Source organism: Lutjanus erythropterus, chromosome 12, assembly GCF_056507025.1.
Source record: "Lutjanus erythropterus isolate fLutEry1 chromosome 12, fLutEry1.hap2, whole genome shotgun sequence".
Taxonomy (NCBI): domain Eukaryota; kingdom Metazoa; phylum Chordata; class Actinopteri; order Lutjaniformes; family Lutjanidae; genus Lutjanus; species Lutjanus erythropterus.
Window position 1 is genome coordinate 5,250,460 of NC_139328.1, and position 25,006 is coordinate 5,275,465.

General features: G+C 41.2%; 1 protein-coding gene across 5 annotated transcripts in view; it reads right to left on the reverse strand.

Moving 5' to 3' along the window:
- The window catches only part of st3gal3b (ST3 beta-galactoside alpha-2,3-sialyltransferase 3b), a 62,265-nt gene that overhangs the window by 22,016 nt on the left and 15,243 nt on the right, over positions 1-25,006 (reverse strand). For 3 of the 5 annotated variants that reach the window (XM_084731406.1, XM_084731407.1, XM_084731405.1), the window contains exons 3-10: positions 19,836-19,898; positions 19,245-19,286; positions 17,175-17,217; positions 15,007-15,099; positions 8,544-8,638; positions 2,012-2,075; positions 1,830-1,925; positions 1,040-1,226 (exon numbers count right to left, since the gene is read on the reverse strand). In XM_084731406.1, coding sequence (XP_084587532.1) covers positions 1,040-1,226; positions 1,830-1,925; positions 2,012-2,075; positions 8,544-8,638; positions 15,007-15,099; positions 17,175-17,217; positions 19,245-19,286; positions 19,836-19,898 — 683 coding nt within the window. The remainder of the gene's footprint in view (positions 1-1,039; positions 1,227-1,829; positions 1,926-2,011; positions 2,076-8,543; positions 8,639-15,006; positions 15,100-17,174; positions 17,218-19,244; positions 19,287-19,835; positions 19,899-25,006) is intronic. The other 2 variants (XM_084731408.1, XM_084731409.1) reach the window with 2 other exon arrangements.

Genomic DNA, 25,006 nt, shown 5'->3' on the forward strand with positions numbered 1-25,006 from the left:
ATTATTAACAAAATGTGTAATGTCTTACCTTTGTGTTATTTTACAATAAATTATAGTAATGTAAAGTGAAATAAAACCACCTTTAGCCCTCCATACTTTGGAAAATGATCAGCAGTGATGTAAGTAATCAAGATTTGCAGTCAATGGTTTAAACATCCTTCAAAGTACGACTACTTCTATTTTAATGACTCTATGAAGAGCATTTACTGAGGGCTCCCACTTTCTTTGAGTTGAAAGGACTAAAAATAATCTCAGAGATACTAGAGACTGTTCAACAAGAACAAAATGAAAGTGCTTATGACAGCTTTTTCAGTGACAATGGACTACAAAAGGACACAAGAGCCGTTAAAAATGACAGCCTTCTGTAATACTTCAAAAGATAAAGGAAAGCCTGGTCTGCCACTCAGTCTGACCCTTGTGATTAAGAAACCAATTCACAGCCTGTCCTTTAACCATGGCAAGGACACCCAAAAGACTTGTTATTTAGTAAATTAATTCATAGTTATTGGTACATCTGAACATGTGAGAGAACAGGTTAGGAAGGGAGCAACATAACCTATGAGATAATGTCCATGTAGCATGAAGACGATTCAAGAGAGAGAAAGGAGGAAAAAAAATAAACTTGTGTGCTCGTCTTTGGTTTTCCTCAACTGTCTTTTCCACACTGAGCATTCAAACAATCTAAAACATCCCCTTTATATAGCAGAGATTCATGATGTTCGCTTAACCCCTTTACCAAAACGGCTTACGTTTCCACAGGAAGGAATGTACAGAATGTGATCAGAGGTTACGCTGCTATGCTCTGCTTAAACAAAACACAACTCAGACATTCAGACTCATTTAGACACCAAGAGAAGCAGAAATTCTCTGAGGGTGTGAGTGAGAAAGTGAACCTGATAAAATACCTTTGCTCTTTCTGACATGCAGTTTTAAAGCTGGGATTTTCTTTTATTCTTAAATGTCGGCTGTGACTCGCCGTTCCTAGACCTTTCAGGGTTGGTTTCACTTTCACTCCTCAATGACTTAAAAGCGTCCTTACCAGTTTCTCCTTGAAGACCATCTGTCTGAGCCACTTGAAATCCAGCGGTTTGAAAGCGGAAAAAACAAAAAGTGAGTCTTTTTCATAGTTTTCAGGCTTCTGGATCGCTCCCTCTGGATATGTAATCCTCATGGTGGTTTTGGTTCCTACGTCTTTACCATAACCAGCTACTGGAGCTTCATTCAACCTGCCAGAGCAAATTAAACATTTTTATTAACACTTCATCAATTACTGCGTATACACCTTCATGAGGTCTTCTTTAAAGGTTATAACAGAAGTAGTAGTTTGGATTATTTAACATGGGGTTGTATGAGATACTCATCAATAGTCGGTGTATTAGCTACAGTAGATGACGCCCCCAGTTTGGAGAAGCAAAGAGGAGAACCAGCATGGAAGCTAAGCATTAAACTGCTATGGACAGGGTCAGCAGACGTTTCAGACCTTTCTAAGTGGCTAAAATACAATTTTTGCTGACTGGCGTCTACTGTTGGTAAAACGCTGACTATCATTAAGTACCTCATACAATCCCACATTAAATATTTATGAGTCATTCTGGAGAGAGAGTAGATTGTTGGGTCTAATTCCCAGGTCGTCACATATTGACATTATCATCAAATACCAAAGCATTAGTATTTGACAGCCTGGGAATTAGACTCAACAATCAATAATCTTTCTCCAGATCCATTACTGCATCTTTAAATTAGGACATATTAAATATCACAAATAGTATTGCTTTCATCCTGTTAGTGTTCTCACATTCATTTTATTTTACTGCATGGCGTCATCTTACCTCACTACCACATCGTAGTCGTCTATACGGGAGCCCAGAGACTTGTTGGACAGGATGCCCCCGTTGCCCACGATGATGCATCTTTTACAGCTGAGACTGCAAGGCAGGAGGGTCAGAAGTTAGTGAAATTCAGAACTGATGGACAGACAAAAACTGGACTTCCTGCGAGCTGCAACAATTACCTGTCCAAGTCCTCTCCAAGTCCGTAATTTTTCGTGGTAGTTAAAATGCTGTCTATGATTCTCTCTGCAGAGGGAAAAAAGAGGAAATAACCACCGTGAGAGGACAATTAAGCTGACATCTTTACTGCACTGCAGTACACAATATTAATAATGTACTTCTTACATGGGCGTACTGAATGTAAATACTTGTGTAGGTAATTTTACTGCCCAGAGCAGTTTGTGTATAAATACACTGGTGGATAATTGCTTTCTTGGCAATGAATGGGAGGCTGGATACACAAAACTAGTGTCAAATTCTCTTCATCAAAAGACACTGTATCTCATAATTTGACAGAGAAAAATGTAGCGCTATCATCAGGGCCAGTCATTTTAAGCGTTCACTCCTTGTGGGGAGTGGCGCATCAGTTTAAACATTGCAGATGAGGTGGTGATGTTCCCTAATAATGAAAATGAAATATTTGAGAGGCCAAAAACAGGGGATTGCTCCTTTAAAAAGATTAACAAGCTGCCACGGACTTCAACATACCACCACAGATATAGCAATCTAGGTGGTCCTTAAGACAGTTGGAGGAGAGAACACCTCTCTCCGTTTATTCACTCACAGATAAGGAGTGACCAATCAGCCCTCAGGAATAGCAGTGATGGGATCACGGAGGGAAAAAAGCTGTTGTGTTCCTGAGAGGAGTGAATCTGGGAGAGGCGGACATACAGGGTTCAGGATGGTATGCGTGTGTGTATGCAGAAACTCTCCCATAAAAGCACTCAGAGAGGAATGCTGTTTTCAAACAAGCACATTCTCCTTGTTAAGTGGGCGAAGTTGAGCTCGTCTCCCTGCGTGGCTAGCACCGCTTCTGATCGCAGGGTGAGAAACGGGGATGTTTAGCCATAGCACACATTCCTGCCATGTTCCACGGGGCATTCTGCTCGAGTCATGCTTCCAGCATTAGATGTGACATATATTTCTTACTCTCCTGACCATTTTTAGGCCTCGCACACTTGTAATTCACCTATCATAACAACTCAAATGTGCAGATTCCATTACAGTTGTTGCTATCTTTAATCCAAGTTGCATTTGTAGTGATGAGGAAGCACCATAGAAGGACTATTTGGATTTAACTACAGTACTATGATGGCCTAAGCTGCAACTAATGATTATCTTCACTATCAATTAATCGGCAAATTATTTTCAATAATTAGGGCACATTCAGATAAGAATGCAGCAGAAATGCAACCCGATGTCATGCTGCGGTGGCCAATCACAAGCCAGCAATCAGACTCTCTCTACAGTCAGGCTGAAATATCTCTGAAAGCCTGTGTTATCCAGGTGGAGAGAGCAAGGTAGAGACTGAATATGGTGAGAGAGCGCTGGCAGCGAGAAAGCCAGTGAATTGGAGAAATAAATGTATTTTCTGGCCAGCTTTCCCAATGCTAAACACAACAACATCTGATTCTGGTCAAATGTGGCCTAAATCGATTGATCGTTCAATCTATAAAACGTTAAAAAATTGTGAAAAGTTTGCATTACTATTTCCCAGAATACCACCATCAAACAGCTTCTTTTGTCCAACAAACAGACCAAAACTGAAAGACTCCTCATTTACTGAAATGGCAAAGCAAATCTTTACAAAATCAAATAGGTGGCAACTAATTTTATTTCAATCTGCTAACTGATTAATCGACTAATCTTTGCAGCTAATGATAGCAGTTAATCGTCTTTCCTGGATTCTCATTTCTTCTTGGAAGTCGCTCAGTGTCACATCATTAAAAATGAGAGGTATTTTCATTGCCCTCTCTACTCCACTTAATATAATCACCATATAGGACAAAGGGGGGCCAAGAGAAACAGCAAAGATGAGAGTAAAGGGACGCAGGGAGAGTAAGAACAAGAGGGTTTAGACTGGGGCCTCAAAGCAGTTTGTGAGACGTATTACAGCCCCATTCACCCTGGCTAACGATCCTAATGATTAACCTGCTGAGGAGAGGCGAGCAGAGCAACAGCCCATTGTTTGGATGTGGTGTCGATGTCTGGCGTCAAGCATCACCCTGAGCAGCATAAACACACGGCTGAGGACCACACCTGGATCCAAGAGGGTGAAAAGTGAAAAATCACAATGGGCAGGACTCGCTTCCAGAGGACGACATGGAAGCTAATTGTTATAAGTACCCGGGGTAAACATTTCAACCAAGTATGTCTCGTGGTGGAGCCAAAGACGAATGACTCTGGGTTCAGACATTAGTCCAACATGGAACTCTTGAAATGACAAAAATCTTTGCTGGTAACATGGAAGAAGGTCAGAAGCATCACACAACACATAAACACAGACACACTGTTGGGAAGAGTGTAGTCTAAACAATATGAAAGCATCATGTGATGAGAGAGTGGTGCTTATTAGGCGTGCACTTTGGTAGGTTTTGACTCAAAAAAGAAAAAAAAGATCATAATTTATCATGCTATAATGACTAATCTATCAAAGATATTTATAACTGAACAATCCCAAAATACAGCTGCACAGACAAAGGTCTTAATTTCCGAGTTGTAGATTGAAAAACTGAGGTGTGCTCAACTCTTTGGCACCAGTTTGCTATTGGCACACAAATACATCCACAGTGCAACCCTAATGGCCCAGTGATTTACCAATCCTCTGAATTACCTGGTGAGGAAACAACATCATTCATTTGCTGCACATAGTACTACAAATTACACTTCCGGATTACTCCATAAAAGAAGTTTTGCTGCGTTTTTTTTATGAATGTTCTCATATACTTGTGCACTTTTTTCATGTCACAAAGAAGGCAGTGACAAAGAAGCAGTGCATTACTTCTCACATCCAAGGTTTGATCATGTGACTGAGGCAGAGCTCACGGAAAACATACTCTGATTATTTTAATGCGATTATACTCACAATCAAAACTAAATTAAACATTAGTGCAATGTGCGCTCGGCTAAATTAAAAGCCGGTTCCTGGCAGCATCTCTCATCAACACATACCAGTAAGAAGTATTGTATGAAGGCCTCTGTCAGCTTCTGTTAGCTCAATCCCTTTAGTCAACAATTTTAAGGGCTGTGATAGATGGTTTAAAGGCACTGTGAAGTTCTGGGCATTTCATGCAATGTGTGTCCTGTGATATGTATGGATCATTTGAAAATCTTTGTTGCAAAGATACTTAAACTGCTACAATCTTGTGTACGCTGCACTTGATGATATGGTGCACATCCTTCAAGTTTTCTACAAAACTGCATCTCTAACAGAACTGAGAACTAACAGATGTGAGCTCGGCACAGAGCGGCAAACTCCTGCAGCATGGGCGACAACTTGGTGGACAGTAGGGAAAAGTCTATGGCAACAAACAAAGCTCTGAAGCATTCGGGACAGCCCTTGTAAACACCTAAGCTCATTTCAGTCTGCAGAAAGGTGTCAGGATAACGTAACTCCAGCTGTCTGTTCAGTGGCTGACCGGCCTCCTGCAGTGCTCACAAGTGCGGTTTTTCAACTTAATGTTCTCAGGCTATAGTTGATGTGTGCCAAAGATACCTCTTGGCACAATGAAAAGTAAAAATAAAACTCCCGCCCACCACCACCACTCCATGTTCCCAATTTGGAATCCTTTGTGGCGTTCTATTCAACATCCACACGTATCATCTCTCCACATGAGTACCACTAAAAGGGAAACCCCGCTGCCACAGCAGCCCGTGGAGAAAACAGAAACCAGGTGTAACACTCGCACAGAGTGCTCTTTTGATAGCGACTGAGACGGGGCGTGTGTGTGCGTTTGTGTGTGCGTTTGTGTGTGTGTGTGTGTGTGTGTGTGTGTGTGTGTGTGTGTGTGTGTGTGTGTGTGTGTTGTTCGTATGACAGCGGAGCACAAAGGTAACAATCACTATACCTTCTTCTTGTAAGTATTGGAAAATATGTGGCAGAGCATGTCACTGAAGCCAGGTTAATGTTATCTCTTCAGTTCCCATGGCACTGTGTGCTGGTTTGATATCTGAAGTGCTGGAGTGTGTGTTAAGGTCAGGGAACAAGTATAAGTGTGTGTGGAGGCATTTAAGTTGGAGCGTTGGAAGAGTTCCCTGGTCCAAAGATAGAATTCATCTTGCAAACAAATGCACACACACTTATGAGCTGCCATGATGACAAACACAGGGGCCTAAATAAAAAAACTGAAAATATTCAGATATGATGATTTATGTGCACGGTACAATAAAAGTATTATTCTTGTTTTGGTTCATTTAGTTTCAGCGTGGTCAGAAGGTTATAACACTTGCTGAGCCACAGTTGGAGGCTGAAAACTGGGCAGGGGTAAAATCAGTTTAATATGCCACGTAACAGGTTAGTTTCGTGGCATTTTGCTGCCATAAAGCATGCAGTCATGCAGAGAATGGGCTTTCCTTCAAGCCCCATGTTTAAAAATAAAAACACATCCATTCGCAAATCCTCCTTTTCTGAAATATCCTCCAGCTCCAAACAGGGACCGTTTTAGGAACTTGTTTTGGTGGTGCGCTCAAGGACACACCAGTATGAGACAGCTGTCAAAAAACATTTATTAAATAAGCAATGATGTCTGAAAATAGAACCCAGAAGAAAGAACGGAGGTTCAAAAGGTTTTTAACAAATTCAAATCCAGTGTCAAATCCACTTATTGAGTCCAAATCCTTTTGAATGCCTCATTGAATCTCATAGGTTTACCTTTCAACATTTGCAGGAAGCTAATGGCTAAAATGACTACAGCTTTAATGATGCCTGCAGAGAGTGAGATCAAGTTTGATGTATGTAAACTGTATGACGATCACGCCTACGGAATCACAGGCTACAACGCAAGTCAAGCAAGAAAACATCATCAGTGGGTGATCCATCTGCACCACTATAGCGGTAAACAAAACAATACAATATAACTGCTGTGAAAAAATCAGCAAATAATGTTTTATTTCTTTGTTTCACTGGCTTTTTCACTACCAGCACTCCATCTCCTCATTCAGTTCCTGCCTTGCACTTGCTGCTTGCAGAAAAGAAACACCAAGCGTTTTAGGTTCGACTAACTGGTCTGTTTTAATGAGAAAATAATAAACGGGACATGGAAACATAACGGAGCTTCTTTTTATTTTCTCTCCTACATGAGCAAAACTCGTGTCTTGTCCATCAGCCCAACCCTTGTTAGGTGATTACATTAAAATATATTTGATGATTTCAGAGTTTAACAGGGAGATTCTTAAATTGAGGTGAGATCATCACACACGCTGTCCACTTGTATAAAGTGGGGTTACAGAGCAATGTGTCTTTTTACTCAGAAACAACAGCTTCAGGGCTCACATTAACCAGAGAGCAGCTGAACTTTTCATTTGAACTGTTACAAATTTAACGTTTGCTCGGGATGTTGGCCAATGGAGCCAGCAACAGTCCTCTAAAAATGAGAAGTCTGCCGCCTGTATGTTTTCCATTGGTCTTTGCGAATAAAAAAAACAGAGGACAGATAAATGGCTTGATAAGAGATTTGTTGACTTCAGAGATTAAAGATATTTTGGTATTTTGCCAAGTGCAAACCAGATCCCAAATGTAGCTAGCTATAAGAACCCATCCCTACTCAACAGTCAAACAATAAGCATGGATGTGAGATAAACATGAGGTAATGTCTTGCATTTAAAAAAAGGCTGCCGTTTAGCAATTGCTTCTGACATCTCCATCTCCCATGGATAAACCAACAGCAGGAGTTTTCAAAAACAGTCCCTGCTCGCATTACCGTTTCATAATAGCATAACTTTGGCAAGGTGACCAAATATACACTGTGATGGATTACCCATCTCACTTTGTCCTGACTCAGGACAAGGCAGAGTAACAGACCTGAGGCAGAATATATTCTGCCAATATCAACAGCCCTGCAACAATGACGGATGATGAAAAGTAGCAAGGTGGCAGAACGCTGGCATTCCCCACAGCTGAACCATCAGAGCGAAACCTTGATCATGAAAAGAGATTAAAAAAAGCAGGACATAATAACCAGCTTGGTTTCATACCTCTGAATCGCTGCCTGAAAGACTGTTTTCAACTATTTAAAAACGGAAAAACAGACTGTCAGCATCTCCTTTGAGACAAGTTACTCTGTAGTCTGACCGAGCTGTCAGTCTGTTGATCAGTCTGACAAGTTAATTGATAATTGATGCCACAAGTAGATACAAGAAAGACAAGAATCTGACAGGTGCCTGATAAGGGAAGACAGCCTTTGCTTTTCATTTCATCACCTCTTTTAAACAAAGTGTAATGTTGGCAGCATATAACGAAACTGTTAATCAAATGGACATTACTGGAAACACAAATCTGAGCTTGATAACAAACTCAATCACAGTTTATTCCTCTGAGATAATATGCTGTACCATCCAGCTGCTGTCAAGCTCCCATACAGCATCTACACACCAGATCCGAAATGTTCCTACTAGTGTTACTGTTTTTTGTGGACACCATCCTTGAACACATTATTCAAGAAATGTACAGTAAACATTGCTAATGGAAGGTAGGTTGATGGAGTGAACAATTCTTACCTTGTGTTTTGAATCCAAATGGAGGTAAGTAATTGCTGACTTTTGCTAGACGTTTGAAGTTCCGATCAAGAAACATTGGTGCTGGTTTCATAAACCTGCAATGAGACGTAGGAAAGAGTGGAAGAAGGAAGAAATGTTTACCACACATATATGAAGGTTTTTAAATGCAGCTAAACCTGGCTAAAATAGGAGATCGACTCCTTTCCAAATACCAGTAGACCCTTTTGCCTTTCTACTTTTGTTTTTTTGATGTGCACCTCACATGCAGGAAATCAGAAAGAAATGCATTTTTAAAAGTCTGTGTTGAGCTGTCAATACTTTTGTAACTTCTAACTGAATCTCTGCAGTTTGAAACTTAGTTTATCTCCTGTGTCGCTGTTTGTACTTTCAGTTAAATACAAACTTTCAAGTTGCACAAACTCCGCTGTGCTGGGCTGACACATAAAGTCAAACAGAGTCAAGGCAAGTAGCACATGTGTATGGAAAATGGGCAAAAGAGTCGCAGAAGTCACAACAGCGACAAGTCTTCACTGCCCGCAGTGGAAAAGGGGCAAAAATGAGTGTCTACCCGAGTGATATACAATTACATCCCTGCCAATACGAGCTGTGGCCAATAAATACCCACAACTACTGCAACTTCTGTAACTGATTCTAAAATTAAGAATTATTCACTTTGTCATGCATTTCTCCTGACTTCAGCTTTTCTCCTCTCCATAGATCAACCCTGTGACTTCCCATAATCCCTGCTCCACCTGGGACAGTAAGCCACAGAGAGATAAATGAATTCACTTGTTCCACTGTCATTAACCTAACAGCATCCCCGCCTCCTCTGCTAAAGCCGCCCAAAACAAGCAAAGACTGCACACACATTAGCAAGGTAGCTAGAAAACTAAGAGGGTAATAAAAACTGAGAGGCGGCTGGGGGGGTGGGGGGGGGGGGGGGTGACACACAGAAGGCGGTTGCAGTGCATAACCCATCAACATAACCTCTCCACCCAGGCCTAAATCACAGCTGACACACGGTTTTGATTAATCTGCAGAGACAGCACACTCGTGCCAGAATGCTTTTCCTCAAATGATCTGGGGCAAGACTGTTTCTACAAACCGAGTTACAGTGGAGGAAGTTGTTCTCTCCGCTGTGAGAGGAGAAACAGTTTAAGGAAAAACACACCATAAAATAAGTATCCAGAAAATTGACTGAGATCTGAGCCTCAGGGCAGGTTTACTCCAGCCTTGTTTAGTCCGCTTGAAATGAACCCTGAGGGGTGAAATACGAAGTGAGATTAATGGGATAGCGAGGTATGTTGGGTCTAAAGCCAGAGTGTTCAATGTCATGAAGGTGGCTCTCTTTTAACCTGGCTAGATCACCATGGTAACTTATCCTGAACTCATAACCTGGTCAGAAGCAGGGAAGATATATGGCAACATCCTGAGCTGTATATTAGTGATGTCACTGAACGAAGCCGTCTTCTGCATCACTTTTCTTCTTTAAATTTTATGCATATCCTTCCTCTACCCTTCATTATGGGACAATGTGACACTTTGCTAAATTTGCTGTATCAGGTTTAATTGTTTAATGTGCAGTTGTCACATTAGAAATAAATGGCAGACATTATTAGTGCATTAAGCTGATTAGTAGTTTTCTGCCAGCATTTCTTGTTCGTAGTAATGCTGTTGCTTTTTGCTGTAATATATTTTTTATATTCTTCATAGCTCTACGTTATAATGACAACTTGACCAGAGGTGCCCAAATTCTTTCCTATAAAGGGCCCAAAATTACTCTGGATACGAAGCCGTGGACCAATCATAAGTTCTGATGTTATGTAAAGTTACATTTCAAAATAATTTAAACACTATTCTTTCATCTGCTTAACAGAGATTTTATTCATTTGCAGAGATGATTGACACAAAACATACATGTGCTTCATTTTGGGAGCATAAATGTAAAAGGAAAGACTTTTGCCATGGCGGGCCAAAACAAAGACAGCAAGGGCCAAAGGAGGCCCACGGGTCTGTAATTGGGCGTCTCTGATCTTGACAGGAGTAGGTGTCACAAGATCAGTCCAGTCAAATTACGCCCTAGACGCCCCTTTACATGTGAACACAGTCAAAGCCTGAAGAAAAAAGCCTGAGTTAACATAGAAAATCCTTCGTAGTACAGCCCCCTGGATCGTTGACCCCCTTGGTGCGATTCATTCGGGTTGTGGGAACGCTGGACATGAACTCTGAGGTGGACTGGAGAGCGGTAATTTGGTGGTCTTAGACCACTGTTAAGTGAACTCTGGATGACTCTATTCTGGTGTGAACACCACTCAGGTGTTCAAGGGCACCACTGTAGGTGTCATTTCACTGGTCTTCCTGTTTTGGTGACTGGTGAACCAGTAGCACGGCTGAAACAAAACTGTGGAATGACAAGCGACAAACCTGCATTATTAAATTATTTAATACCTGCTTTGTTATGATATCAAAGTAGAAATTAGGCCATTTGTTGTCTTGTTACACAGCAACTGTTTAACCAATGACTTAACAATAACAATACATGACTTGTGTTTAGAATTTCTGGATCATCAGAGTTTTGCTTTTGTAAATGCAAACCGGACCCATTGGCAAATTGACACAACGCATCTTCCTCACATTGGTTCGATTCATGAACCGGACCTTTAGGAGTGAACGTGTCCTAAAATATGCCTCAAGGTCTACATTTGCCCATGGCAGAGAAAGCAAATTATCCTGCCAGATTAAAAAAACAAATTGAGTTTGATATTCAAAAACACAAAAACAAATTCAGTTTGATAATCAAAAACATGTCTGTGTCCAATGTTTTTAATGCCCCATAACCGCTCCTTCCAGCATCGCCTCTTCCTTATCCTGTGTCTGCATAAGTGTGTGTATGTGTGTCTCCATTTGATTAACTGCAGCCCTAAAATCAAAAGAAGCCATTTCCTCTTAGTCACGCCTGCGACCTGAGTGCTGCTTCAGGATGGATGTGTGTTTTTATGACCTGCTGTCAGGTTGGGCGGACGCGAGAGGAGAGGTAGACGTTAAGGTGCATGGAGCTCCATGTCAGACCGAAATGATCAATCAGAACACACACACACAGAAAAGACAATACTAGGCGCCTTGGAGAGATCTACTGAGCTGGTGTGTATTATTTTGTTTATGATAGGAGACAGTTACAGACATTGCTGCATTGTCTCATTACCAGAAACCAGACCACCAGCGACATAACGATTGCATCTTTACACCAACTGTAAATTATGGTTCCCACAGCCGGCAGACTGCAATAACTGGCAAAGGCATTTTAAACTGGAATCAAGAGCAGGACACACAAGCACCATCAGGCTGCCGTGTTTCTCAGCAGGAATCTTGGATAGCTAACCATAACACTGCCATGGGTTCACAAGAAATATGTGGAGCTCTGAGGCGCAATGACCAAACATGGCCGACATTATTGGGAGGCCTTCCGGTTAGCTTAAACCTCTTCCAAGCACCCCAATCGGTCTCTGATACCCTCATTATCCTCCAGTTTTAAAGCATGAAAGCAAAGGGAGAGAGAGAAAGGAGAGCTAGTTATGTATGACTCTCTCTCCTCCTCACATCACCTGACAGGGGCACACACACACACACACACACACTCAGAGACTTCTGCCCTGCCAAAACAAATGGAGATTCATTAAACCCAAGACTTCTGAGGCCAGAAGGGGCTATAAATAACACGAGACCATTGCAAGTCACTGAGCCCTGACCGACAGTCAGTCACTGACATCCTGACAAAGCAGAGAGACAGGGGGGCTGCTTGTTGTTAAATAAAAAGTGAGGGCACCCAAAACAGCCAACGAGCACGGATGCATTGTGCTCATTTCCTTTGCTAGGTCCATCTCTCATGGGAAATATTTTCATAACCGTGCCGCTTCAAGTTCACTGCCAACACTTGATTTAGGGCTCCAGTACAAACAGTTTTGGGTAAAGCGGCGTGGAGGGGAGGTGTGGAAAATAAATTGGATTCTGTGGGGCAGGGGCTTCAGAGAAGGCAAACATGGAGGAAGCAGGAGATGATTAGAGGGAGAGCCACAGGACCTCACTGCCAGAGGTTAAGTAGGTTTTCTCTAACAGCTGAAGCTGCAGGCCACACATATTTAACCAAAATGCTAACAAGGACTTTTAAATTGATCTGTTTTTGCTTGGTAAACATACAAAGCAGACCAAGATTAAGAAACAACACACAGGTTAACAAACAAGATGTTAACTGACTCCCTTTCAGACAGGACACAATAAATCACATACAAACTCACGCACTGCACGACTGTGTAGGTTCAACCATATGCGCATGTGTACAAACACAAACTTCCACAAACGTGCAGCATTAACTGGGCTCATTGACCTGTGTGTGACTGGGTTGAAGGTGGTAGTAATCAGTGGGCTCCCGGTGGGGGTCCCGAGTTGTACAGAACTTTGATCCGACACGTGCGGCTGATTAGAGGAAGTCATTACGAGGGAGGACATTGTTAACACGTAGCCTCTCAGATAGGTAGAGGGCAGCTCCACAAAATGCCTTCGTCTGTCTTGTTAAGCAGTGCCGCAATTTACAGCTGATGGTGCTGCTTGGTGATGGTTTGTCAGCTCATTCAACATACTATACAGATTATGCCACATGCTTTGGATCCTTTACACATTCTGACAGCATCTTATTTTAAGGGGTTTCCATTTTAAATAGAATATTGGGGAAGAATATCAAACAAGCAGAGAGAGGTGCTGAGTTAACAGCACAATTACTGCACAGGTGTGTCTTGGGCTGGTCAAACTAAAAGGCCACTCTTATGCTATGGTCCACACACTGTCTAGAAAAAGTACAATGGAACGCCACTCAGAGTTCCTGCTTGTGAACTTGGAGTAAATCCATCTAAATTGTTGTCTGACATCACATCAATGACAGCAACCATGGAAGCCTAAAATAATACAAGCTATCATATAGTCAAACTTGTTCTGCATTTCTGATAAAATGTGTCACCGATGTTATTAAGTGCCGTAAAATAAAATGTATAATGCCGTCTGTTGCCTCACCCATCATTTCTTCCTCCTCTGTGTCAGGAGGCCGCACTGCTGAGGGTTTCAATTTGTCACGGTCAGCTGTGTTATTTGTTTACTTTTGGCGTCGTGCACCTGGAACGCTTTCAGGTTGGAAGTTCAGCTGGGAAATTCTGACCTTCGACATTGTCTCAAATGCAGCATCAAATGCACAGTTTGATCATGAGAAAAGACATTTATTAGGCACCGAACTATGGCTATTTCACATAAGGCTGCAGAAACCATTTTTTTTCCCCCAAGAGGGCAAAGTCATGACCTGGCCTACTCTCCTTCTGAGTGGCTAGTACTCGTTGCCTCCACGGGTTGTGTTTGTTAGGTTTAGGCATGAGAAGCGATTGGTTAGGGTTAAGGTAAAAATATCAGGGTAAGCCAATCAGAAGCAGAGTAGGGTGAGTCATAACTTTGCCCCCCCCAGATAAAAAGAGCATCTGTAGCCTGTAGCATTTTTCATGACCAATCCAAAGCAGACCTGTGCAATGATTATGCTGTTTAATCAGCATCTCCATATGTTTTTTTTCATTTTTCATGAGTGTATAAAAAAAAAATCTGTAATGTACTGGAATTTGTTGTTGGACTGCTGTGCTGTCTTTTTTCATCTAAAGCTATGAACATATAATTGTGCATCTTCAAGCAACAGATGCATCTGGTTTTATTACTTATTTTTGGAAAGGAGTTGGCCCATAACTAGTTCAAATACTGCACTGAAGTGCCACTGGGTATTGTTCAGCAATGCGGTAAATTGCCCCTCCATTAGCTTAGCTCCAAGAATTCTGATGGGACAATGCCCTACAGATCGAGCTGAGACAGGCGGCAAGTGGAGGCAAAGAGAAAAATCAAAAGCGCCAGTGACATCAGAGAGGGCCGTGGACGATTGTATGGACTGTGTGGGCTGCGTTGCAGGAAGCTCGTGATGAGTCAGGACAGGAAGTTGATTGGTGTCGTTCATGGAGAAAGCCTCTAAGGCTCTGCGATGCGATAGGAGAAAGATGGGAGACCTTGTGCTCTGGTGACAAAGGTTCTTTTGTGAGACAGGGGGATCACAAGGACACAGTCGGGGTTTTGTGGCCAGGGAGAAGGCGATAGAAGCATGATTGAGACTGGAGAAGATTGAACAGGAATGTGGGGGCTTCTCTGTTTCTGACTCAAATCCCTTAAGGCCAAGCTGGCTTGAGGAGTGACATCATGCATCATGGTATGCTCGAGTAACAGTGTTAGCTTTTCTCCCGCTGACATCCAATTAAAATGATTTGTTTGTGAAGCTCCCAATTCTGCATGTGAAGTTTCTGAAGCCAGTTTCAAAGGCAGGTCTGCGGGCATCCAATGCATCTCCTCAATGTTATGTGAAAATATGTGTAAAAGAAAGAGCAATCCTTCTCACTTAGGATAGATGGTGGTCATCTTGGCTGCTGCGTATCCTGGCTTGCACACTCCTTCGCTGAGGTTGCCATACTTGTACGCCAACTCTGGTGGCCTGTGCAGTAAAAGAACAAAGGAAGCGATTAATCAGACACATCAGGATAACGGATTATCAATCATGCCGACACATTTCTACCCCTCAAAAATTGAGCTTGTCAAACAATCTGCTTGAAAGATAGGAGAAGGAAAAAAACAGGTTTGCTTAGGAAGTCGGAGATCTTATCAACAGCGTATCGCTTTGTGTGGGGGCATGACAAAGCAGAGGGGCCTTGTTCAAATAATCACACAGGCAGCGCTAAAACTAGAAACCTCCCGATTACTAGCATGATCATTAATAACCTGATGTATGCCATGAATCTAGTTCAAATAAACAAGGAGAAGGGAGAGAGGTCCAAGTCTGAGCACTGCATGAAATCAAAAGTTGGCAGCAGAAGGGGCTTGACTGCAGCCTGCTTGTGCACAATCTGAACCTCTTCTATGCTACTATAACTTATTTCAGTATGCTATAACGCTGTTCACTTGCAGCTTGTACTTATTCACAGTCGGTGCATCAGCTACAGTAGCTGTCAGTCGACACGCCCCTAGCTTGGAGAGGCAGAGAAGGACACCAGCACAGAATATAAGCAATGAATTGCTGTGGACAGTGTCAGTAACAAAAGGTACTTTAGCCACTTTAAAAAAAAAAAACAGTTTTAATTAAAGCGTATGCTATATTTAGAATATTTCCACCACTTTACATTGTGATGAGGCAGCTTTTTCTGACTGGAAACTGCAGTTATATAAGCCATAACCATCAGTCTCTCCAAACCAACCAAATTCCATATACAGAATCAATAATTTCACCTCACAGAAGACAGAGTTGTTGGTCTACAGCTGCTTCAATTCGTTTGTGTAACTGTGTGACGTCTGTGAATCTGAACTAACCTTGTAAAACCCCAAAGTCACACAATAACACAGCAACAGATCGAGGCAGCAGTAGATCAACAACTCCTGTGTTCTGTGAGGTAAAATTAAAAAATGTTTATGGAGTTTAGCTGGTTTGGAGAGTGATAATTGGCTTGTATAACATCAGAAAAAGCTGCCTGACAGCAATGTAAAGCGTATACTTGAACTGATATTGATTTTTTTTAGGTGGACTTTTTTTTAAGTGATTGAAACACTTTTTGTTGCTGACCCTGTCCACAGCAGTATATTGCTGAATATCAATATGTACCTTATACAACCCTGCTTCAAATAATCTGAACTATCCCTTTATTTGTCCTCGAGCTAGTAAGTGATTTGGTGAGAATGAAATCTTAGGGGCACTTTTCAATCACTCAGACCGCCAGCAGCAAAACTACTTACCAGCTTTAAGATGAACTGCATTATCGTATGCATGTCATCTAATGGAGTAATTAATGAGACTGTACATATAATGCAAGGAGCTGGATGAGATAAACTGAAGCCATGTGAGAACCACTTTAAAGTGCGTGCTGACATGGTGCTTACAGTGTGTGTACAGAGTGCGGACAGACGTGCCCCGCGAGAGCCTGGGCGGTGATGGCAGCATATGATTATTGCCTGCCCGGTAATGGGAGGGCCGGAGAGAGGGCCTTATCGTGGCAGTTTAGAGCAAGAGTGTCAAACCAATTCAGGGAATTATACACAAATCAACAGACACGCTGACACAGTGACGGCTGCATAATGACTAAACGTTAGCGTGTTCTCACCCTGACAAATCACAGCCGCTCTGGAATAAACGGGAAAACACCAACTACATCTCCGTTCACACAAATCTCTTCATGTATTACTCAGGCCACCAATTAAATGTGCACATTTGTCACCAGGATTTGGTTAGGTCTCCAATGAGACATGTTTATTTGAAAAAAAAATATCAAGTGAGATTAATTGGCTGAAGGTTTACATTTTCATGTTTTGCGTTTCCCCATTGATCAAGCAGAACCTGTATGAGTAAGTGTTCAGTGGAACAAGCTGTAAAACATATTTAAACTAATGGAGTCAGAGTTTAACTGTGAATTCAGCTGTTATAAATATTACGAATTGAAAATATTCCCTGCTGTACATGAATGAGAATTGCTAAATGTGTTACATTAAATGACAGAGATGTTTACTAGAAAGAGATATACTCACAGTTTTGTGTCCAGCTGTAGCAGAAAGCCCTGCTTATCATACACTGGAGAAGAAAGACAAAAAAAAAACAGAGATGGAAATGATCCATTACCCTGCAGGTCACAAAAGCACATCAATAGAAAGCATGGCTGAAAGTTTATATAGTTGGATCATTAGCTCTGGTCATCCAAGCTACATAATTTCAACTAACAGCTCATTAGCTGTAGTTGTGAACAACCTGTGCATCCGTCACAGGGAAAACAATATGGCAAATGTAAAAGAATATGAGCATTAGAATTAAGGATTTGTGACAAACAAGCGAGGTTAGGGAGAAGCCAGCCAAAACAATCTGTTGAGTTTAAAATAAAGTTAGAAAAGAAGTTAGAGATCACCTATGGACAACCAAAGAGGCAGCCGATAGGTGCCTGGTGAAGCGTTGAAGTAGAAGACAGAAGCACAAAAAACTAGGATATGGAGAAATGAGAACTTTATTCTGAATGGTGTCATTTGAGTATCTACTGCACTCTTGTATTTTATAATGATGCTATAAAACACTTAACATATTACATTAATTTCTGTCTGCAAAATAGCCATCTAGCATGACAGAGCATTAGTTGAAAGTAGGAAGAGCGTGGTATTACTCCTGTGGTTGCGGATCTTGTCTTCACAGAGAAGCTGGAGGAGAAAGATAAAGAAAAAGGACAATGGGAATGCGTGACGGCCGGTTAAGGGAAGGATCCAAGCACTGCCCTGGAGGATGGGTAATTTGCCATAGCAGCCAAGATGAGTGAGTGAGTGAGTGTGCATGTGTGTGTGAGTTTCTGTTGAGAAGCATAAAGCAGCCAGAGGGCCGAGTCGAGGCAACAGCTTGGGAGAAATTAAAGCAGCAGGGTCCTACCAGTAAAAAAATATGTTGGTCTGTGAGAACCTCACAGTAAGATGCACCAAAACTCCTGCAGACTGCTTCACTTGCCAACCACTTGTTACTGAGCCAAGACAACAGAGGGCAGTGTTGCATCACGCCACGGTTTCATGTGGAGGACGATGGCTGAGCAGATGTTTTAACTCCTCACTTGTTGTCATGGGTACCAAATTTAGTATTTTATTACTGTAACAACTTAAACTGAACAAAAATATAAATGCAACACTTTTGGTTCTGCTCGCAACTTTCCAAAGTTGAAGTAAAAGATCTAAGACTTTTTAAAGGTTTATTTCTTTCACAAATTTGTTAAAATCCGAGCACTTCTCTTTTGTCAAGATAATCCAACAACCTGACAGAAGTGGCAAACAGAGATGCTGATTAAACAGCATGATTATTTCACAGGTGTGCTGCGGACTGGTTGCAATAAAAGGACACACTAAAATGTACAGTTTGAGCTTGAAACCTGCACTAAACTAGGGCTATTTCACATAGGGCTTTTTCTTCCAGGAGGGCAAAGTCATGACCTGCCCTACTCTGCCACTATTGGCCTACCCTGATACTCTTACCCTAACCAATCGCTCCTCAGAACTGGAGGCAAAGTAGGGAAGGTTATTGGGAAAAAAATTCCCAATAATACTCAGCAATAACCCCAGTGTTAAATCGGGATCTCTATATGCCACACCTGGCAGGTGGGTGGATTATCTTGGTTAAGGAGAGGTGCTCACTAACACAGATTTTAACAATTTTGTAAACAAAATTAACCCAGGGCGCAAATATAAGAACTGTCAGCTTGCCTGGGACACGTAAAATGCCATGCTGGCATGATGGCAAGTAAATATGGCAACTCACTTGCCTGACTGGACAAGTGGTTAAAAAGACTAAAACTATTAAAGTATTTTAAGAAGCCTGAAAAATGTGATAAAAATGTAATTTGCATTTATATTTTTGTTTACTACACTTTGGGAACCTCGACTTTCTCTCCATAGTAGTAACACATCTGGTTGGCAAAGTTGTCTGGCTATTTTTTGGTAAAGGTTCTCAGCAGCCCGGCTGTAATGCGGCTGCTGAAGTATTGCAGGGTTTTAAGAAAAGGTTCTGTCATTTTCTTTCAAACAGCGGAGGTACAACAAGGATGGGTGCGGGTTCGGTTGGTGGGGCTGCAGATGTACCTGAGCCTACTATTCGTCCCACGGTGACGTCCGTTTCCAACTCTGAAACACAAAATGGTCAGTTAGCACCGTTGAGGTCAGTCTGTTATGGCAGCATTGGACTTGAAAATAAAGCCAACTGCAAATGTCAGACAATACAGTGTAAAAAGAGGAGGAGGAGGAGGAGGAGGAGGAGGAGGAGGAGGAGGAGGAGGAGGTGGTTAATAGCTTTAATCCCAGTAGGTTGAATTATAATTCTGAGTCTCAATCTTTATTCAAAGACGGAAAGACCAATGAAGTGGAAAATTGAGTGCAGAAAAGCCCCCATTGTGTTTTTGTGGTTATTATGGCAGCGGTATATTGAAAGTTACCCACAAGGACGTAATGAGTGAATGAGCACAAACATTTTTGGTAATAAAACATAAAAAAAATGATGATAGGTAGATGAAAGTGGTATTATTGAAAGCTTTCATTGTTGAGTTAGCAGCGATTTCTATTCCTTAAAAAAAAAAAAAAAAAAAAAAAAACAACAAAACTCAACAGCCCAGTTTAAAATCATCCGCTTCACAATAGTTTTACAGTCACCCAAAAAATTGGGCTCAGTGCCTCTACCTGGAATTCTTTTCACTTCAGCCACTTTAGTCAGGCCTACAGTTGTCTCTTCTGCATCACCCTCTGAAAACAAAAGGGGGTTAAGACACTGAAAAAAGATCATCAGTGTAGAGCTGTGGAAGCAACTATTAACCATACAACTATTAACCAAATCCAATGCACTCAGAATACGTATGTTAAAGTATGTTATCAACATCAGCACATCTGCAGCAAAAACACAGACCGTGGCTACGCACAAAAACAGATGCACACAAAAGCCAGACAGGGACAGAAAGAAACAAAACATCAAAGCTTTAACACTGATCCTTCAATGTTTATCTACCATTACAACAGGTCCATTCATAGAGAACAGTAAAAAAAAATCTAGGAGAATGACTTATTGCTTATAGTCTGTTTTATTACAGACTGACAGAGCAACGTGAAAGATTCTCACCGTTTCTGTAAAGAGACGTGTTAACAGCTTTGACGAACCCACAGCAAATGACTGTGACGTACTCTGAAAGTGCCTCAAGCCGTGTTTATTATGTTAAGATTTTGGCATCTGCCGCACATTTCCATTGCACTTCCCATTTCAGATTAATCATTCTAATTTGTTTTACTAAATAGATTAAAACAACAGTGGACCTATAATTAAAAAGAAAGTTGGCTTCAAGCAAAAAAAAAACACACAGGTTTAAGAGAAAGAAAAATGAAAAATGTCATAATGTCACAAATAATCATAGGACAGCTGCCGCGCCATTTCATTCAAATGTCGACGATTAAGCACGATAAAAAGTACAGAACAGGAACAACAAGTGCTCCTTGTGACAAAAAGAAAATCCTTCAAATGTAAATGGCTGTCCAAAAATGTGTTCTTTCATAACAGGCTGCAAGCATGACTCCGGCTCCGCATCTCCATGTGAGGGCTTCTGGCAGATCTAATTCCCAAATTAATAAAACTCAAAAGCCTGTTCCAGCTGAAACTGTATAGGCGTATGACTCCTTCAGCTCTGAGACAAGAGAAGGCGATCCCTGATGTTGAAAACTAAGCTGGGGAATATTTAGAGAACCCTCCTGAGCAACTGCTGACATTACTGATAAGTGAGCGCTGAAAATGACAGGGGAACGGGAAATTGCTCTCCGAAAGATCATGTATCTTTATAGTAAAAACATTCTTCGATTTGAAAGATATACACAGAGAATCATTATTAGCGAACACCTGGATTTATCTCATAACAATATTTTCATGATCAATTTTGGCGTTTTATTTTAGAAAAGCAGTTTAGGGGTGAAATCAACAGGGTTAAATGTTGTTGCCTGTTGGTTACTGCTGCCATGTTAGCAGCTTGGCTGGTGGAACACATTTTTTTTTCTCACCCTGCGGGTGTTAATTTCAAGTGTGATTTAACACCCCGAGGTGATGTCCCTGTTACTATCAGCACAGAGAACCTTTGAAAGTGACTGTGCTGTTGGGAGGCTCTGAATTTAAAAGATAGATGGCTGTTGAACTTCATTATACACCACAACTTTTGACAAAAGTTGAAGATGACAAGTCTCAGACAAGTGTTGGTCAATCTATTTGGAACATCCTCGTTACACCGAGGGACTCAAACCACTAAACAGCCAGGAAAAAGTGATGTTGTGGGATCTGTGTGTAAAAGGAGTTGGACAAGGTGCAGGAGGAGTTTCATTTTGTTTTTCTGTTGAGTTTGAATGAAATGAGTTTAACAAGAAAATTAAGCTCATTAATGTTCAGGAAAAAGGTATAAGGAATAAGGTGTACAGTAGAATATTTCCTTTCTTGACACTTTGAGTTTATTTTGTTTATTTATTGCATATAACATAAGACTTGCCACTCTTACATGTCTCCGAGTTGAAACTCTGGACACACATTTGCATCCATATATCAGTAGCTGCTAGTTGTTGGGCTGACGGTGGCTGTTCAAACAACTTTAATACTGTACATGGCCCGACCCTACTATCCACACTGCAGCAGAATGTAAAAAGAATGAGTGAAAAATCTCAACCCGAAAAACATTTCCATGAAAACTGAGCAAACTCCATCTGCTGATGAAAGCCACCATATAAGACTAAAAGTTCCAGAAAAGGTCCAGTGAGCGGATCTTGTGTAAAACTCACTGCAGCCATTAACTGGTAAGCATGATTACTATTCTCAAAACAAAACAATTCAGTTGTCCAAAATGGTGATTCAATTGCACCTCGTAAATACTACCCACTAAACAAGGCCGACAATAATTTCTGCCCTGCTGCACTGGGGAAGTGGATTAAATCCTTGTTTTATGCTCACAAAGTTTTATACTCACACAGTTGTCTAACAACATGAATGCAGATCAATGACAACAGCTGTTCTGTAATTTGACTCAAACAAGTATTGAAAAACGCCTGGTCATATTGTAATAAATTTCAATGCTTAAGGCCCAAATCTCACCAGCACCAGTGAGCCTTTAAGAATTTTCTTATGAACTGGCTAACATCAGGCTCCACATCACAGATGCATGCTGGAACTGCCCAGTATTCCACTTTTTTCCCACAGTACCCTCTTCTTCAATACAGTATAGAAAATCCACCAGTTTTTTCATTTTAGTCCAGTTTCACCAGCTGCTTCCACGTCTTCCTTCTTTAAAAGGAAGAAACTGTACCATAATGTGTAATGTAAATTTATTTTTCTTTAAATGGATTTCATAAAAAAGTTATCAAAGTCAAGGTATCAGATTCAAAAACCCTAACAGGTACACATGGTTGCATTACTTCTACAGCTGCAGACAAAAACAACCTGTTTTTGCAGTTCAGCGGGCTGTGTGAATGTATTTAATCATCACTGTACAGGCTTTAATTATGGTGTCAGAGTTGAATGAGACAGAAAAAAAAAACAGCCAGAGATATAAGTGGCAGCTAACAGGCCCTTGTGTGTCAGTGACAGTAATTCTTGACCACATTAACCAAGAGCATTACTGGAGCCGCTACAGAGTACAGTACAGAGAACTACATAAGGTGGAAAAAAAAGGCTCTATTGTTGACTCTATTGGTGAAAGGACGCAGATAAAGTGGACAGGGGCCCCTCATCACTCCAACCTTACAAGAGTCAAACAACCACCCCAGCTGACAGAGGAATGACAATGGTCACACGAACCTGCTCCGAAAATGAGACTCTGTGGTAGCTAGCCAGGCTGAGTCATGAGATGCAAAGCAAATGGCCACAGGAAATGCTGCCATTGTTTGAAAAACAAACAAAAAGCCAACTAAAAAAGAAATAATGAAAGAAAAAACAGGAACAGAATTCAAGACCAATATGATTGGTGACAGGCATGATTACTTAAACAATTTTAGACAAACAAATAAAACAGACTAAAGAAGAACAACATGACAGGGCATGGAATCACACACACAGGCCCTCATTCTCTATTAGATACAGCTCATTATTTTCATTTTTTCACAGATGTTCAATGGCAAGTATGCAGATATTTCACATGGATTTTACATCCCAGTGCATTTCAAACCTGTGTTTTCTGCTGCAAGAAATCAGACATGAGTCCTTTAAATAAGTATACACTAACGCTAGCAAGAAATTAATGCATGTTAGAAAATAAAAGGTACAGAATAACTACAGAGATGCGCTTGATGATGTATATGATGAGCAAGACGTAAGCCTCTGTATGTTTCATTTATCCCTCAAGCATTGACTCTGTAACACACTGTAAGTCAAGAATCAGGAAGAGCGATTACCCGGATCTGATCCTCTCAAGTGAGACAGCATTATCAGCTTAGCTGACCGGGTCGGAGGGCGACAGAGACAGTCAACATGCTCATCTTTCCCCTCTCATCATCTTTAAGCCAAACATCTGCCGCCACGGTAATGCAGAGCCAATATCTACCCATGCTATCTATGGCATTCTGACTTCCTCTGCTTTTGCTTTGTGCTACTGAACACACAGTGTGAGAAATCACCTACACAAACTATATAATCTACAGTATATATTTACAGCTAAATTTGGACTTATTTATGTCAGGGCTGTTTGCCACAACAACCACAATGTGGACAAACTGCAACAGTTCACGTCATAGCCAACTGTTTATTTAGACAGAAGGGCAGAGCAACATCAAGTTCAAAAATACAGACAGAAATTTTGATATTCGTGCACAGTAGATGGGACACGACACTTTGACTGTGAGCCTGCTAGATGTTCATGGGACCAGGAACAAGCATGGGATAGTTAGTATTATTAAAAATGGGGTTGCATGAGGTATTTCTCCATAGTCAGAGCATTAAGTACAGCAGATGGCAGTTTGCAAGCCCCAAATTTGGAGAAGCAGAGAGGAGTACTGGTATGTTCAGATCAGTGGCAGCAAAGGATCAGGCTGCAAGCAACTTTCAAAGAAAGCTGGCGACATGAAGAAACTGATGTCCGCTAACTGTCGCTGCAAGTCCTGCATGATGCACTGAAAATAAAAACTGAACTGCAGCCAACCACATTTGGCTGTTTTGTAGCTGTGTCACCGGTAATGTGAACATACAGTACTGTGCTGTGGACAGGTTCAGGAGCGAAACATATCACCACCAAGTCAGTTTAAGTGTGCACTACATTTAGAATATCTTCACCACTTTACCTGCCTGTGAGGCAGCCTTTTCTGACAAGAAACGTCAAATACCACTCTCTCCAAATCCACCAGACTTCTCTGGCAAAAACAGTTAAAGTAGTAACCTTACAGAACAATGTAGCTGTTGGTCTAAACACCGTATCGATCAGTTAGTTTGTTTGTGTCATTGTGAATCTATATTTTATTAAAGTGTCATTGTAAAAGATTAGTGCAGATTTACAGCCACACAATAACACAAAACACAAACTGATTGAGAAGCGGGATAGACCAGGATCTTCAGTGTTCTACACAAGTACATTTGCTGTTTCTTCAAACTGAGGGCGTCCCGACTGCCATCTTATAGCTTATACACTGATTATGGAGTACAAAGTACCTCATGCAACCCCGCTTCAAATAATCTGAACTATCTGAGCAACATTGCACCAGTTTCTTACTGAAAGACCTACAAATTTCACTATGAAGTAGCAAAGACTTATCAGACACTTTTAGAGCTCATTCAGACAATAACAATGCTGAATTCTTCTATCTGATTAAGTCTTTTTAAGTTCACACTATTCTGGCATGGTAAAACAGAA